This window comes from Carassius gibelio, chromosome B8, assembly GCF_023724105.1.
Source record: "Carassius gibelio isolate Cgi1373 ecotype wild population from Czech Republic chromosome B8, carGib1.2-hapl.c, whole genome shotgun sequence".
In the NCBI taxonomy this organism is placed as follows: Eukaryota; Metazoa; Chordata; class Actinopteri; order Cypriniformes; family Cyprinidae; genus Carassius; species Carassius gibelio.
In genome coordinates this window covers 18,303,647-18,319,798 of record NC_068403.1, presented here as the reverse complement: position 1 = coordinate 18,319,798, position 16,152 = coordinate 18,303,647, and the positions used below count along the sequence as shown (strand labels likewise).

General features: G+C 36.9%; 1 protein-coding gene across 9 annotated transcripts in view; it reads left to right on the top strand.

Annotated features, from left to right (window-relative positions):
- The first annotated feature begins 2,632 nt into the window (after positions 1-2,632).
- The window catches only part of LOC127963531 (GTPase-activating protein and VPS9 domain-containing protein 1), a 38,873-nt gene continuing 25,353 nt past the window's right edge, over positions 2,633-16,152 (top strand). For 7 of the 9 annotated variants that reach the window (XM_052563489.1, XM_052563487.1, XM_052563485.1 and 4 more), the window contains exons 1-4: positions 2,656-2,843; positions 12,515-12,719; positions 13,348-13,615; positions 14,991-15,566. In XM_052563489.1, the coding sequence (XP_052419449.1) occupies positions 12,535-12,719; positions 13,348-13,615; positions 14,991-15,566 (1,029 nt within the window). In that variant the 5' untranslated portion in view covers positions 2,656-2,843; positions 12,515-12,534. Of the gene's footprint in view, positions 2,844-12,514; positions 12,720-13,347; positions 13,616-14,990; positions 15,567-16,152 lie in introns of all 9 variants that reach the window. The other 2 variants (XM_052563488.1, XM_052563490.1) reach the window with 2 other exon arrangements.

Genomic DNA, 16,152 nt, shown 5'->3' with positions numbered 1-16,152 from the left:
ACAAGCATGAGGAAAGGAGACAAGTAAGGTTAAGAGAACAAATCGAGCTAAACACCATGAATGAGCAGACAGCAGAAAATCCAGCCATCCTGGAGAAGTGGTTGCAAAAGAGGAGAAGCAGAGAAGACAAAGAGAAGGAAATGAGCATGCAGGTTGAAGTTGCGGAACATGCTGTCCGTGAAGAAATGGAGGAGAAGATTAAAACACCAGAGACGGTCACAGAAAAAGAAAAGCAGGGTAGAGTCCATTCAGTCTTTTCTATGGTGAGGAGTCAGATCAGAGCGCAGGCCGGTTTGGATGGTCAGTGCATGGGCTTACTGGGTGTTGTAAACCAACTCACCCAGGAACTAGAGAAGAACAAGAAAGAACAAGAAGAACCTGGACTCACAGTTGAGATCAGCTCATCTGAGGAGAACGCAGTGGATCAGGCGGCCCAGAAAGACACCGAAGAAGACCGGATGACAGAAAAAGGAGAAAATAGTAAGGAAAGAGAAGAGATATGTGTGACCTTGTTGGAAGAGATATTGTTGAACTTGGAGTCATTAAAGAAGGATTTTAGACAGGAGCTCGCTCAGCTTCGCCATGAGATGCAAAGCTACACAGACCAAGCGCTCTGCGGCCTGGAGACCCGCTTAACTAACTTACTGAGAATACAAGAGCTGGCGCGCACAACTCCCTCGACTCTTCCGAGAAACCACACAGTCGAATCCACGGAGACCAAGAAGCACAGACCTCCCAGCATGCCTCCTCTGGGAACATCTAGAAGACGAGTGCTCAACCGCACAATGACCACTATCACCCCGAAAACTTGCTTACCTTTGTCCCTGGGGCCCCGCTCCAATTCAGAGCCACTGGGGGGTTGGGGGACTGAGACCGCCAACAGAAACGGTGCTCACATGTTGCTGAGGAGAGACCAGGTGGTAAGTCATCCTCCTGGGCCATTGCCTCCTGCTCTACCTCCTGCACAGAAAGGCAAGAAGGCTTTGCGAAGCAAGACTCGCATTGGTAAGCCAACATGCTAATGGGGTCTGTGATCCAAACATACACTATTCTGAATAGTTATTCAGAATAAACTTTCAGTTTTCACTTTTCACTTTCAGAATCAACGAAAGAGATCGCAAAATAAAATTGTTCGATATGAACAGCTGCAAAGAGAACTAAGGAACAGAATGGTTCTCTTCTGTGTTATTTTGTGTTGTTTGTCCATGAAACTTTTGATGACCTCCAAGAAAAATCCTTCAAGAGGACTCAAAGAGAAGACAAACCGTGGACGTGAATTGTGTGTATAATGCTGATTTCTAAGACATAATGACAAAGTATACAAGATGAAGTACAAATTAATTTCTTATAGTTTTATCACCTAGGTGCTATAATTTTACAATCACATTGCACAAAATGATTTTTGTTACTGAATAAATATATAAATATAAATATCATTATATAAACATATATTTAGATACTAATCTATGTATTTAAATTTGTTGACCAACTGCATAAATAAAATATACATGGGTGCACATAAAAAAAAAATAACTGCTTATATGTTATTTTGTATTTTGGTTAATCTGTAATCAAAGAGGTGATTTTATAAAAAGTGTCAATTAACTTTTTATTTTATTTTAATTTTTTATATACATGAATGTTTTTTATATACATGGGTAGATGTTATGCAATTATACTGTCCGTAATAAAGAAATTAATGATAAAGTTTCTTTAATTTGTTTTATAATTAATTTGTATACATTTGCTTACAGTTCCACTAGAACTTATAATGTGTTCATTGCATGGATTTAATTGTTTTTTTTTAATTACATTTCAATTACAAAGCTTCTATTTAAATATATATATTAAAAGTTTCCCTAGAAAATCCCCATATCAGATTAAAACACCCTACAACTGCACAAAATAATTTCAACAGTTCTTATAATTATTCATACAGTACAGGGGGCTCTGTGACCCCACAAAACTGGTTTAAGAATGTGGCTTAAAACAAACAAAAACACACAAGAAAACTAAAAACAACAGAACCAGAATAAAACATCAATTTCTATTAAAGTGTCAGATGTTTATGCACATCTTTACATCCCTCTGCAATATTTAGGAACACAAAAATATTATTATTGTAACATAAACTGAAAGGGAGTCAGATCTCAAAGATTTACAAACCAAAACTGAGAATACAACTCACTTTTCCACAAAGCATTCTCCACAGCATTCTACAAAAGAGAGCATAATTGGGATTTTTCAGTCATGACTTGTTTTTATACAGTCTATGGTCATGACGTGATGGTAGCGACACCTGCTGGTCAAAACAATGCAATATCTACAATGATTCAGCCAATTTTAAGCGTTCGCATGAAATTAACTTTATTAATCCTCAGTTTTTAAATATAATGTTCAAAATAAATAAAATGGTGAAAGAAAACTGTGATATTAAATACAGAAAGCAAATCTCATATACAAAACAAAAACACATTAAAAAATTCCACACACTGCAGGCCTGCTAATGTTCTTTTCTCCTAGATATGTTTGTATACTTTTTTTGCATTCATTTTTGTTACGAATTGTAAAAGTTTGTACAAATGTTTGTACATATTCTGGAAATAGAAAAAAGTCCGCGCAGGCTGGGATTGCGCATGCGCGTGGCGCGCGTCCCCGTTTGATGACAGCTGTACGCTGTGGCTGTTGCTAAAGGGAGGAGAAAATCTTACGACAGAGGGCTTTTTATCTCTTTCATTCGCAGCTAGGACCTTGACGGACTGAAACGAGAACTAAACTGTAAAACCCACCCATACCAGTCGCGACTGAATTCAGTACTTCACACCCAGCCGTCAAATTATTCGGTAAGTCTGTTGTACGCTGGCTCGAGCTTCTTGACACTTTAGCGAACTGAGCGTTAGCTGATTGTTGGCCTGCTCGTCTCGGGTCATGTTGTCACCTTTTGTTTTAAAGCCCGTTTTTTGCCAAATTAAGCTTTTAAGAACACATCTGGGTTTCTAGGCATATTGTTACCTGAATGAAGATTTCAGTACGCTACAAAGGGGGGTATTTAATTTATTCTTGCGCTATAAAACACGACGATTCTTCGTTGACACACCGACTCTTGCAGCTTTTGTTGTTGTCTTGCACTTCTCATTGACAGTCATGCTCCTGTTATAAATTTTCGGTAAATATGTGCTATAACCATCCCTAAAGGTAGGTTTAGTTAGCACATTTTCAGAAAATTTTTGGTGTGTAAAACGTTAAAATGAAATGGAAAAAAAAATAAGCCAAAATAGTCATATAAAATCCATAATTTAGGAACGTATGATTAAATAAATATAAAATTGATAGGACATGTAAATACAGGAGTGTCGATGTGATTCAACTGAAGATCGTTACAGTCACGTTGATATTCAGACCAACAGCACAATTGTGAATTTGGGATTGCTTTTATACAACAGTTTATTAAAACTGCACAATTTTTAAATTTCTTAAAGTTGTTATGAAATGTATTGTACAGCATGAAATGTGTATCTCTTTTGTTATAGATGATTTTATCGTGAACAATTCACCTGTGCTTATGTTTCATTTTTGTTTTCATTAAAATGTCATAACTCAGTCTTCTTGTGCAAACGTCAAACTGATCTCTTGCAGATCTTCTCCACTCATATAGTCCACTTAAACCCTGCCCTTCAGTAATCAACTGCAACATCGCATTAACAATTAATGGATAGGACCAAGCCCAGTCCGATTTTAATTTGTTTGATAATCGTGTTCACTTGGAGTACCTCACAACAGAGAAGAAAATAATTGCTGCTGCTACTTTTTCATTGTGACTTTAACCACTTATGAAAATGATCCCCAAATAAGCCAAAGCATTAAGCTTTGCTTGTCACCATGTTACACTCATGGGAAAGTCCCATTGGTGTTAGACTGAATCAGCACTGGGATGCACTGGATGACATAATTAAGAGCAAATACAAAATAAATTTGGGAAACTGTGATCCATTCTCTTGCTCAGTCTCAGAAAAGACAGTCTTGTTTCTCTTAGCAGTTTGCCAAATCCTACAGCTGTGTGGCTGGACTGCTTTTCTGATTTGGTTCATCCTTCAACTGTTCGGCCGTCCTCATGTAGCCTCATGTTGTGGGTATGAAGCTCCTCCCATGGCATCTCCTCAACACATGCCAAAGTTGTGACATAAGATCATAAGTGGTGCTAAGAGGTGTAACATATTGGAGTTTATTTGATGCAGTAACTATTTTAGTGGTGCTCTGCTCATATCTCTACACCTTCTTTGCCTTTTTGTATAGTGATAGCTCAAAAAGGAAGTCTCATGATGCCAGTTTACTCCTAACTTTACTCCTGCCAAATGTCCTGGTTTTGTTGGAGTGTTATGTACTGATAAACCATTTCAGCTTTAATAGGTGTTCTGCATTTTTTAACAGACTGCAGTTTTGTGTCATGTGACTGAAGCAGTGTACAAGCTGTTTCTGGGACGTTCTGTAAGGTGATGCTGAGGTCAAGCAGGATGTGTTTTTCTAGCAGGGTCAGGAGTTAGGAAGTGTGAATCTCCTGATAGTATGTGTGTGTGATAATGTGCATGACAGTGGGTGCATTGACACATAAAGTAATGTCATAGGGGCTCTTAATATATTTTTCTCTTGGCGCTCTGCTGTTGGTACTTAACAAAACTGAGAAAATGGGCAATTCTTGAACCTCACGTGCTTGTAGACATACTAGAATGTGCTTCATCTTTCTCTGATATTCCTCAGACTGAAACACAGAGACAAAATATATTTTATGTTTCACAGACTAAAGTTTTGAATGACATTAGGTTAAACACATTTTTGGGTGAACTGTGCCTTTGTTATGCCCTGAACACACACACAAAGGCACTAGTTAAAACATTTCTTAGGTTAGATCTGTGCCATTATATATTGGATTCCATTTAAATTAATGCTAAACTAAACTAGTGTTGAATTAAAATAGCCCACAATTAAATACCCAGTATGGGCCAACTAAATATCTGATATTGTTAATTAATTTAAATCTCTAATATTGGGCAATAACAGTTGTGGTCATGTTATTCGTATGTCTGTTATTTACAGATTTTTTTTTTTATAATTAAGCAAAATAGTGAAAGGGACTCAATGTATGGCCACTTCAAAAAAATATCGAAACATAGTCTTAGGTGAGAGAAATGTTTGTTGTATTTGTTTGTTTAATTGAGGAATCATTTTGTTGGCCTTTCTTTACATAATTGGCCACTTTTTCAGATCTGTCAACAACTTCCCTATCTAAAACTTGAGAGGTGTGATGATGGTTTCTGGGAGCAGCGTACAATTGTAATTCACAGGAGTCTTATGTCATCTGTGTGTTGACTCTAGTCATATTATATATATATATTTTTTTTTTTGAAAGTTTTGATTCCTCATTTGGTTATTCGCAGTTATGCTATTCCATCAGCAGTACATTTTTCTAGGCATAATATCGCCTCCATGTCTTGGCACAGGTGTTTCTTAGACCCATTATATTTGGTGACTGTGTGAAATCTCAAAGATGACTGATGCTAAACTGTGCATGTGGTTGTTATTTTATCTCATAACAACCTCAGAATTTTATCTCTGAATTTTTGCCAGGGTCCTCAAACTTGCTTGGTGCACTATTTCTGTAAACCACAGTGATATTGTTTTGCGTTGTGTAAAGAGAGCAGAAAGCCTCCTGGTTTGGAGACATTTCCGTGCAGTACTCCCACACCCTCCTGTATGCTTGGCTGGTGTAATGAAATAGATTTCTCAGAAAGACTTATTGCTTGGTTGTGGGATTTTCAGTGGTCAGTTAGACACCAGTAGAAGCAGAAAAATGCAGATCTGAACACACTGAAAGGGCTTTCAGTATGGCCAAGTTGTTATTAGAAATGTGTTTGGGATGCCTAGTCATAGAGAAAGCATCCCATTCCTTGTCACATCCCTATTCACGTTAGCTGCCCTCATTCCTCACATGTTGTCTTGCTGTATTCATAATGGCCAGGAAACATTTATTTTCCACTCTGATTTCTCATCTGCTCAGTCACTAGTACATCCACAATGCTGTCCAGTGCCGAGTCAGATGGCATTCACTGCTGAATGGAGTGTGTGGGTAGTTTCTCATGAGCGGTCCGGTCTGCATTGCAAACATGTAAAAGTGCCTGATGTTGCATTCTATCTGTGATTCATATCCCACACGGCTCCACACTGCTGTGTTTTAAGGGCACTGAGAGCACCGCCTCAACCAGATACAAAGAGGAAGAAGAAATGAAAAAGGGATCCTTGTTAAGGCACCTAGCTAACCTGAGAGTTACACGCAACTCACACAGAGTGTTTCCGGTCAGTCTGTCTTAAACCGAAAAGCTTAGACTGTTAATCTTGTCAGCAAATACATAAAACATAAATAATTTAAAAGTTTGGGGTCAGTAAAATTTTGTTTTTCAGCGAATACGCATTGATGATCAAACTTGTTGGGAAAGGCATTCGTAATGATACAAAATGATTCTGTTTCAAATTATATTTCTGTTCATCAAAAATCTTTAAAATCGCAGTTTCCACAAAAATATTAAAGTATTTATATTGAACACTGCATACAAGAGTAATTTTAATTTCATGTTCACTTAAACATCACAATTTGATTTCAATACTGATAATTATAAATGTTTCTTGAGCCGCAAATCGGCATATTAGAATGATTTCCGAAGGATCCTGTGACATTGAAGACTGGAGTGATGGCTACGGAAAATTCAGTTTTGCCACCACAGGAGTAAAATACATTCAATATTTTATAATAGAAAATGGTAATTTTCAATGGCAATAATATTTCACAATATTATTATTTTGTCTGTTTGTTTAATCAAATAATGCACAAGACAAAAGATTGTACAGTTCTGAGAAAGGTTGATGCTGTTAAACAAGTCTAATGCAGTGTCAATCTCATCTGTACTCTTGTGTGAGCAGAAATCTGTGGGTGCACCTGAGTGGTGTCGGCTTGTTTAGTGCAGGCATGTTCAATTGTTTCAATCAGAAGAAACTCGGGTAGCCTATGGGAGGCGAATAACAAGGAAACAGTCACTGTGACAGAATTGCACTGTACTTGAATATGACACAGCAGTACTGAATCTTATGTATCATATCAGCAGCTACCAAAAAGAAAGTGTTAGTAGTTGTGCTTGGCCTCTAACAAATGTTATCTACACATCCCTACTTTAAACCCCTGGGCTATGTGCTTGATGACATTTAATATAAGATGTTTTGTTCTCTTGCATAAGAATACTCTAAGCACACATTCATCTCTCTCTCTCTCTCCATTCCTCCTCCGAGAGTGCGTCTGCTCTACCTGCTCAAATGCTGTCAGATCTAATCCAAACACTGCTCTTCAGAATAGAGGAACCGAAAAAAAGGACCTTCCTCCTGTTCCCAGTGCTTTTGGAAAGTGTGCCTTTCTCTGTGTTGCTAAAAACAGCATCGGCTTAAGTCCAAAACCTGAAAAAACTGAAAGTAGACCGATCTCTTGGTTTTAGTTGCTTGTGTTTATCACTGGTGTGCTGATATTGACAGCAGTGTGTTTTTTTTTTCTCACTGGAGAACCATCCCTGGAATGTTTTAGAGTAAAAAAAAACAACACTACTGCTTAATAACTCAAAACTGTGTCTTTGTGTATAAGATGTAAAGCGTTTACATTTAAAAAAAAAAATAGATGCATTTATGTTCTTCTGATCTTTTTGATCCTCAGAATGGGACATCTGTGTCTAGAAAATGTTCTCAACTCCTTTAACTTCCCATATCAGAAATTTGGCATTGGAAGCAGTATGTTAGTTAAAAATGTCCATTTTTATTTCTCTGTGCTCCTGTTATTATATTGAGTCCAGTTTGTACTTTGGCTGAAATATTATTATTATTATTATATATATATTTTTTCCCCCTTTTATTAAGTTAATTTATTTGTGGACATGTAAACATGTCATATCAATACAATAAGTACCACTTTTATTACAGTACCATTCAAGAGTTTGAGGTGGAGTTATTTTATTTTTTAAAGACGTCTCTTATGTTTGTCAAGGCTGCATTTATTTGATGAAAAAACAGTAGAAAACCGTAGTATTGCAAAATATGATTACACTTTAAAATAACTGTTTTCTTACTTAACATATTACCATTAAAAAGATAGTTATAAAGGACAAAATTCATTTAAAATAAAAATGTTTTGCAAATGGTCTGATTATCTGTATATGTGTAATGAAAAAAAAATCTTACTAGCCTCAAAACTTCATAGTGTACATAAACATGAGACCATATGACAAACTAAGCAAAACTTAGATATAGAAAAGTAGGCCTATTTGATATGTGCTCATCTCTGCACTATTTATAAGCTTTCTGACACAAAGCATGAAAGCCATTACATCTACCTTAAACTTCTTAGAATAGAAGAAGTAGGTATTTGAATGGGTGGCCATTTCCTCTCCCCCCAAGGCTAAATCTTCACATACCACTGCATTCAACCACAAAGCACAGCGAGTACAGTGATGTGCTGTATTTGGCAGGATGACAAGAGTTTGAGCTGATTCAGGAGTGAGCGGTACAAGAGGCCTCTGCAGATGTACTCATATTCTGCTCTGTGTTTGTGGGCTGCATTTACGGATGTGAAGGGGCCTGGGCTCCATCAAGGGCGTCTCTGGGCTGCTCTTCGTCCCACATTCTCCTGTGTAACTGTGCTTTACAAAGACCTCTTTGTGCCTGAGGACTGGTCCAAGAAATTATTCAGATTTTTTGCATTTTGTCTAGTTTGTGTGTGTACGCTAATACTTGTGTGTGTGTGTGTGTGTGTGTACGTGCATGTGTGAGATTAAATGGGTGTTGTGTGGGTGTTTTCTGTTTGTCTATATCCCTCCATTATGTGAGAAAGCAAAGGCGACTAATGTGATTTGCATATTATTTTTTGGCCATTCATGAAGCATGAAGTGTCTGTCAGGTCGCAGTAGCATGCTTTGTAATTGAGTTGTCGCTGCAATATGCACACTTGTACAGAGTTTCTCAACCAAGCTGATAAATTTTGTTTTTCACACTCTGAAGTTTAGATTTTCTTCTAATATTTGTATTTTAACGAATAAATGTAATAATAATAACACTGTTACATATGTGTAATAATACACGTTTAATTGTCACATAGTTTGGAACATTGCACTATGATTAGTCATTCACTGTATTATTTTGGGATTATTCACATTATATTGACTGTATAGATCACTTGCATGTTATGGAGTTTATATTTGAGTAACATCAGCATTAGAAATTTAGTTTGATCTGCGCAGAGTCCTAAAATACATTGTCGACCACCAAGAGCCAAAAATTGCACACTCCATCTCTTTTAATTTCTAAGAGGCACTTGACTGTTGAAGGATTCTTTCTAAAAGAGTTTATGTGGTCCTTGCTTTGTCATTGCTAATACGTTTTTTTTTTTTTTTTTTTTTTGTGTGTGTGTGTATTTAGCAAAGTTTTACTGCTGTATAATCCTGAATAATCATTGGTGCTTTTGTTTACCTGTAGTGTAAAATGATTTTGGCATAGTTTGTTCATGACATCTGTTCTGCGCACCGTACAAATAAAGGGAAACTATGCATTTCATGCCTTGCTTCTTTTTATGGCAGATTCACGAGGTTAAATGAAATGCATCAAAGCTAAATGCATAGTTGCCATCGCTGTGAGCTGACTGTGGGTAAAAAGGTGAAGTAATTAAAAAATGCTTTACTTCAGCATGCCCTTTTGGACCTTATAAAATTCAAGCAATTTTCTTACACTGTATGTCTGTGTTTATACTCTGGTAAGTTCCCTGTATGAAAATTGCTATTTTCTCTCCCGTCTCAGAGGACATAGAGCTGTCTTCTTGTTTAGGTGTGAATATTTGTCTTACACAGATGGATTTGCACTATTCAGCAGCTCTGTTTATTGATGCGATGTAAATCTAAGGTATGCTGTCCAGCTGTTATAATGAGGGTTTACTACTGAATCCCTGTTGTGAAATCTCATACCACACTAATGACACTACACTTCAGAAGGAACCAAACTTGCTGCTAGATGAATACTTCTGCTTACTTCCCAGAAGTATTTTTATCTCTTATTTCCATGCTGACGTACTGGGATGACTGGTGTGACATGATGTCCAAACTGTGTTTATACAAAATTATAAATGGAGTCTGTTAGTACAAGAAAATTGTGAACAATTGAGACGGCAGGGAACAATCAGCCTGAGAAATTTAGCCAAAAGAGCTTTATTTTTGGTCTGTCATAATTTTGTATAGGAATTTGAAATTGACATGCTTAGTGTTTTCAAAAGACCCGGTACTTCGGTACCAAGTCGGTACTAAAAAATTTTAAATGTGACGGTACCAGGTTTCTTTAAGTACTGGTAGTACCGAGGTCTGAATCGACACGCTGATCTGGTACCGTCCCTGTGTTGATTTCAGCAAATCAGTTTGACCGAACGCATACATCGTGATTAATATTCATGAACCCAGCACCTCATCAATTCATAGTGCATTGTATATACATTAGTATGATAGTAGAATTATTAGTATTATTATTTTTTAATAATAATTAATGATCTATTACTTTTTTTTTTTTTTCACAGAAACCCTCAATGACCAAACATATCTTAAGCATCACCACCAGTCTTAAGTTCAGTTAAAATGACAAATATGCATTCATTAGGCCTAATAGTTAATTTTTACATAAAGGCGTTGTGCTAGAAATATTACTATTATTTAGTACAATGTATGTGATACTGCTACTACTGTTGAAAAAATTTATAAAACTTTTTTTAAAGAAATAAATCACAATATTTCTTCCATGTTTTAATTTGAATAGCAAATCCCCTTTATTTACCAAAAATAAAATGTTTAATTTCATAAATTAAAAGACAAATTAAATTTGGGTGAAACTTGTTTACTGTTTTTCATAATTATATAACTTGTAGAAAAACTTTAAACACAATTTTAAATAAGTATAAAGAATGGCATTGGTTTTATTTTTAGTGCTTAAAAGTTTTTTTTTTTTTTAATTAGCATATTTTTGTGTTTTGCTTTGGTACCGAGAATCGTGGATTTTCACTGGTATCGGTACCGAATACTGAAATATTGGTACCGTGACAACACTAGACATGCATTTTAAACACAGATCTTCATGCAAACTATTAGTTTACAAAAACCTTTAGACTCTTTAACAGGTATGAAAAATTAAACCCGTCACGCAACTTAGGAACTTAATACACTACGACGACATATTTAACGGACCGTCTTTGAAAACACTGATATCCAGGTCACTGCAAAATCTCTAGTTGCTTTATTCTAGTTAAAAGGTTCATATGATGTTGCTAAAAATAACATTGTGTTGTGTATTTGGTGTAATGCAATGTGTTTATGCGTTTAAAGTAAAAAACAAAAACAAAAAACACATTTTCCACGTAATGTACATTATTGTTGTTCCTCTATACCCCGCCTTTACAAAGCTCATCAGTCTGAAAAGCGAGGTGTGCTCTGATTGACCAGCTATCCAGTGCGTTGTGATTGGCTGAATACCTCCAAGTCTGTGGCGGAAATGTTACGCCCCTTAACATACTGTGATGCCATGTCCCGGCACATCCAGACAAAACCAATAAAACCAATTACAAACTATGCATTTGTTGCATCCAGTTGGGACATAATTACTTATTATGATGACTTGCACTGTCTTTTTATGCGTTGCGTGTCGTGCTGTTTAAATACAAAACAATGTCTGCATTTGTGATGGAAGAAATGACAAATAACAAACGCTACTCTACAATGCTCAAAACTCGCATTTGAATCATCAGTGGCAAAATCTTTAAATATAAAACCGATGTGTTCAACATGATAGACAGACATGTGGGGGTGTGTTAGAACGAGTCGTTTTAGGTAAGAGTGGTTGACGCTTAACTTTTTTAAAGAATATCTCTTTGGATTTGAGACTTTAGTCTAAGCAAATTTACAGATCTTCTTTATGCACCAAGAGCTTGTAACACAGAGAAAGGAAAACTTTAATTGCATCATATGATCCCTTTAACTTAATTTGATCTTGAATCTCCAACCGTAAAAGCACATTCATTTGACCAGAATAACTGTACTAGACAGACTCTACTTCCATCACTCAGCCTGTTTCTTAAAAAAAATAATTAAAAAAATAATTAAAGTCTCTGATCCAAATGACATTTATTGTCTTTTGATCAGTTTTCTTTATCACTGAACCCTCTTGAAAACATCTGTTTATTTATGCAGTGTATATATGCTAAAACTATTATTTTTAATTGCCTGGTGATTGTGATGTCTTCTGTAGCCTGGGATATACACAATACTGCTCAGGTCTTGTTGTCTCTAATCCTCCCAGTTCTTTTACTGAATTTACATTAGTATTTACATCATGCTCTACTGACTTAATGCTGTTGTAAATATTCATGCAGTACCGCTGATTTGCTTGTCCTTCTGTCTACCTTCAGCGCCGTGGCTGAGCTGAACGATGGTGAAGCCAGACATTCACACTCTGGCCCACCACCTGAAGCAGGAACGGCTGTACGTGGCGTCAGAGAAGCAGCTCATACAGCGGCTTAACAACGAGGTGCTCAAGACAGCAGAGAGGCTCTACCGCGCAGCCTGGATCGCCAAACAGCAAAGGATCAACCTCGACCGCCTCATCCTCACCAGGTGACTGCACTCCAGACCAGTAAAACTAGCAGGCTCTCCTCCTGATTTTCTTTCATGACTCATTACCTGATCAACTGAACCGGAACAATCGCTAAAATCACATTGTGGATTATCTCAGTGGTTGAAACTAGGGAGAGAGCCAAATGCGCATTCTGGCTTGGCAAGTCCTGACATCGGATTGCCTAATAAAATAATAATAATTTCTTTCTTTGTGGTACATGAAATACAATTATAAATATAAAATCCTGGATTCCTGTTCACTTTCCATTTATGGAAGAGAAAAGTCTGTACATTCTCTAGAAGTTCTCTTTTTTGTGTTAAATGAATCCATTATGTCATACAGGTTTGGAACATCATGCAGTTGAGTAAATTACTTCTGGGTAATTTATTGCTAAACCTCGACAAAGGTTTTCAAACTTCTTTTAAAGTTTTTGATGCTAGAAACATCTTTAAACAACATCTAAGTTTGTTCAAGACAGCCACTTTGATATTCAGTTGGGATTTTATAAGCTTGTAACTGGCTGAATTTTGCATTTTCACATTCATTACAGTACATCTCCAGCGTGATCAGATTTAATCACATGATTCTGTGCAGTCCACTTCTCTGAATGCATTCTTTCCTTTCTAGTGCGGAGGCCTCTCCTGCGGAATGCTGTCAGCATGCCAAGGTTCTGGAGGACACACAGTTTGTGGATGGTTATAAGACACTGGGCTTTCAGGAGAGCATCTATGGGGAGTTCTTGGGCCGCTTGAGGGAGAACCCACGACTGGTGGCATCTTGTCTGGTGGCAGGAGAAAGACTCAATCATGAACACACACAGGGTGTCATCTACACGGTCTTCACCTCCCTATATGGCAACTGCATCATGCAAGATGATGAATGCTACCTGTTGCAGGTACAAAATATATATATGCATATGCATTTTTAAAAGTGGTTCATTAATATTTAAGAAATTTTCAATCATTTGACAATGGATTAAAAAAAATACATGTGTAAAATAAACATACAGTATTTTTCACAAATAAATAAATATTAAATAAAAATATAACTAAGTAAGCACTGTAACCGATCTCCATATTCTGGGAATGTGTGAATTGGAAATCATATTTTTCAAATAAAGCCAGGGTAACACACATTTGACATACAGCACACAGTGAAAATGCCAAGATTATGACAGTGGGCAAATGCATATAGCACAGCCTAATTTGAAATCACGAGTTTAAAGTTTAAAGCATTAAATTCACACGGTCCGACCGTCACACATAGAACACGCGGATAATCATGCTGGATAAAAATGCACACTTTACAAGATCTCAAAGCTGTAATCGACTAATTTTGCAAAGTTTGTGATATTAAATGTTCTTTGGCATTTGAAGATTTGTTTAAATGACATAAATGCATATTTTCTTAATGCTGATGGCAAACTACAAAGTATTATAACGTTTGCCTATTACTTATAATATAAAGGCAAATGTTATAATACTTTTTGTATACATTAATTCCTTTGTGTAACTGTTCTATATGATTATTAGACAGACTTCTATCCATATTAGACAGATCTGTTAACCACAACAGCGAACAAGAGGGAGAGTGTGGGCACTGTGTGCTCAGATGCTGCCGATCTCAGTGCCTTCAAAATCAGTCACTGATTATAGCCAAAGAGTTATCCATTTTAACCTTTATTAGACTCTAAAAAATAACAACTTATAATTTAGCTTGAAACAATATTCACATAAACCCATTATAATAAATGCTTTATTTAGTTACCTGTGCCTTTCAGCAAGTAGGGAATATACAGAAATTGAATAAAGTTATCAGACACTAAATTCTAAATTAAATATAGATAATCCTTAAATATACAACATTTTCTTTTTTTAATTAACAGACTTCACAGCAGCTGTATTATTAGGTGTTTTAGCTGCTATTATGTCTATTAATTTACAGTAGCATGAAACATGAGTAGTCGAGTAACTCAAGTATTTTTTTAAATAAAAAATTGACTAGTATAAATCAGTAGTCGTGCAACTCCTAAGGGGTAGGTAACGTCGATCCTGGAGTGCCGCTGTCCTGCAGAGTTTAGCGTCCACTCTAATCAAACACACCTTAACAAGCTAATCAAGGTCTTCATAATTACTAGGGCTACAGACAGGTGAGGTTTTTTGCAGGTTTGGAGCTAAACTTTTCAGGACATAAGCACTCCATGACCGATGTTGCCTATCCCTGGATTATTTATACCACATACCACATTGTGCCTTTCCTGCTTTGTCCAGGTTCTACGTTACTTGGTGGAATTTGAGCTAAAGGAAAGTGACAACCCTCGTCGTCTGTTAAGGCGAGGCACGTGTGCCTTCAGCATCCTCTTCAAACTCTTCTCTGAGGGCCTATATTCAGCGAAGCTTTTCCTCACTGCAACCCTCCACGAGCCCATCATGCAATTGCTGGTGGAGGACGAGGATCATCTAGAGACGGATCCAGCCAAACTGATCGAGCGCTTTACCCCGGCCCAGCAGGAGCGTCTGTTTGGGGAGAAAGGCACAGATGAGTACCGCAGGAAAGTTCAGGCTGCAGTGGAGGCCAACGAGGCCAAGCTGGTAGCCCTGGTCAATACCTTTATTGGCTACCTGAAGCAGAACACCTACTGCTTCCCACAGAGCCTGCGCTGGATTATGTCTCAGATGTATAAGACGCTGACACGGGTGGAGAGGTTAGAGGTCGGGGAGGTGAGGACGATGTGCACCGACTTGCTGCTCACCTGCTTCATCTGTCCAGCCATCGTCAACCCTGAACAGTACGGCATCATCTCAGATGCACCCATCAATGAGGTGGCACGTTTCAACCTCATGCAGGTAGGGGCTAATGCTGTTGCATCAGTATTATACAAAACAACTGTAATGTGAGGGTCTTTCCTCATCTGCTGTCAGCTAGAAATTAAAAATGCTGACAGTAGGACAGTAGATTATGCACTGTTTTATTTTTACCAAAATATATAGCATTAAACATTTAAAAAATTCATCAAAACAATATATCTATTAAAACGAAACACTTACTGTAACTTGAACTAATCCTACAAGAGTTGTTTTAAGTCCCATAAACCAATTTTTTTACAGTATGGTATATAGAGGGTCATGTACAGAGCAGAGTACAGTTTTCAGTTCGCTTCAAGTTTTGATTCCGAAGTTTAATATTGGTGAATTCTATGACTTGCAGTTCAGTCAGTCAAAATTTATTTCATTAAAATAACCAAATTATAAGAATCATTTATTCATAAATTGTCATGTGATTATTTTTGCTTTTTCAAATCACCAGCATGGCTGACACTACAGAAAGACATCTAGTCCTATAAGTCAATAAAACCCTTTTCCTGACCCAAATATTTATTGTGGTTCATGTCTGGCTGTGATATTAATATGTTCTAAAAAATAACACCTAATT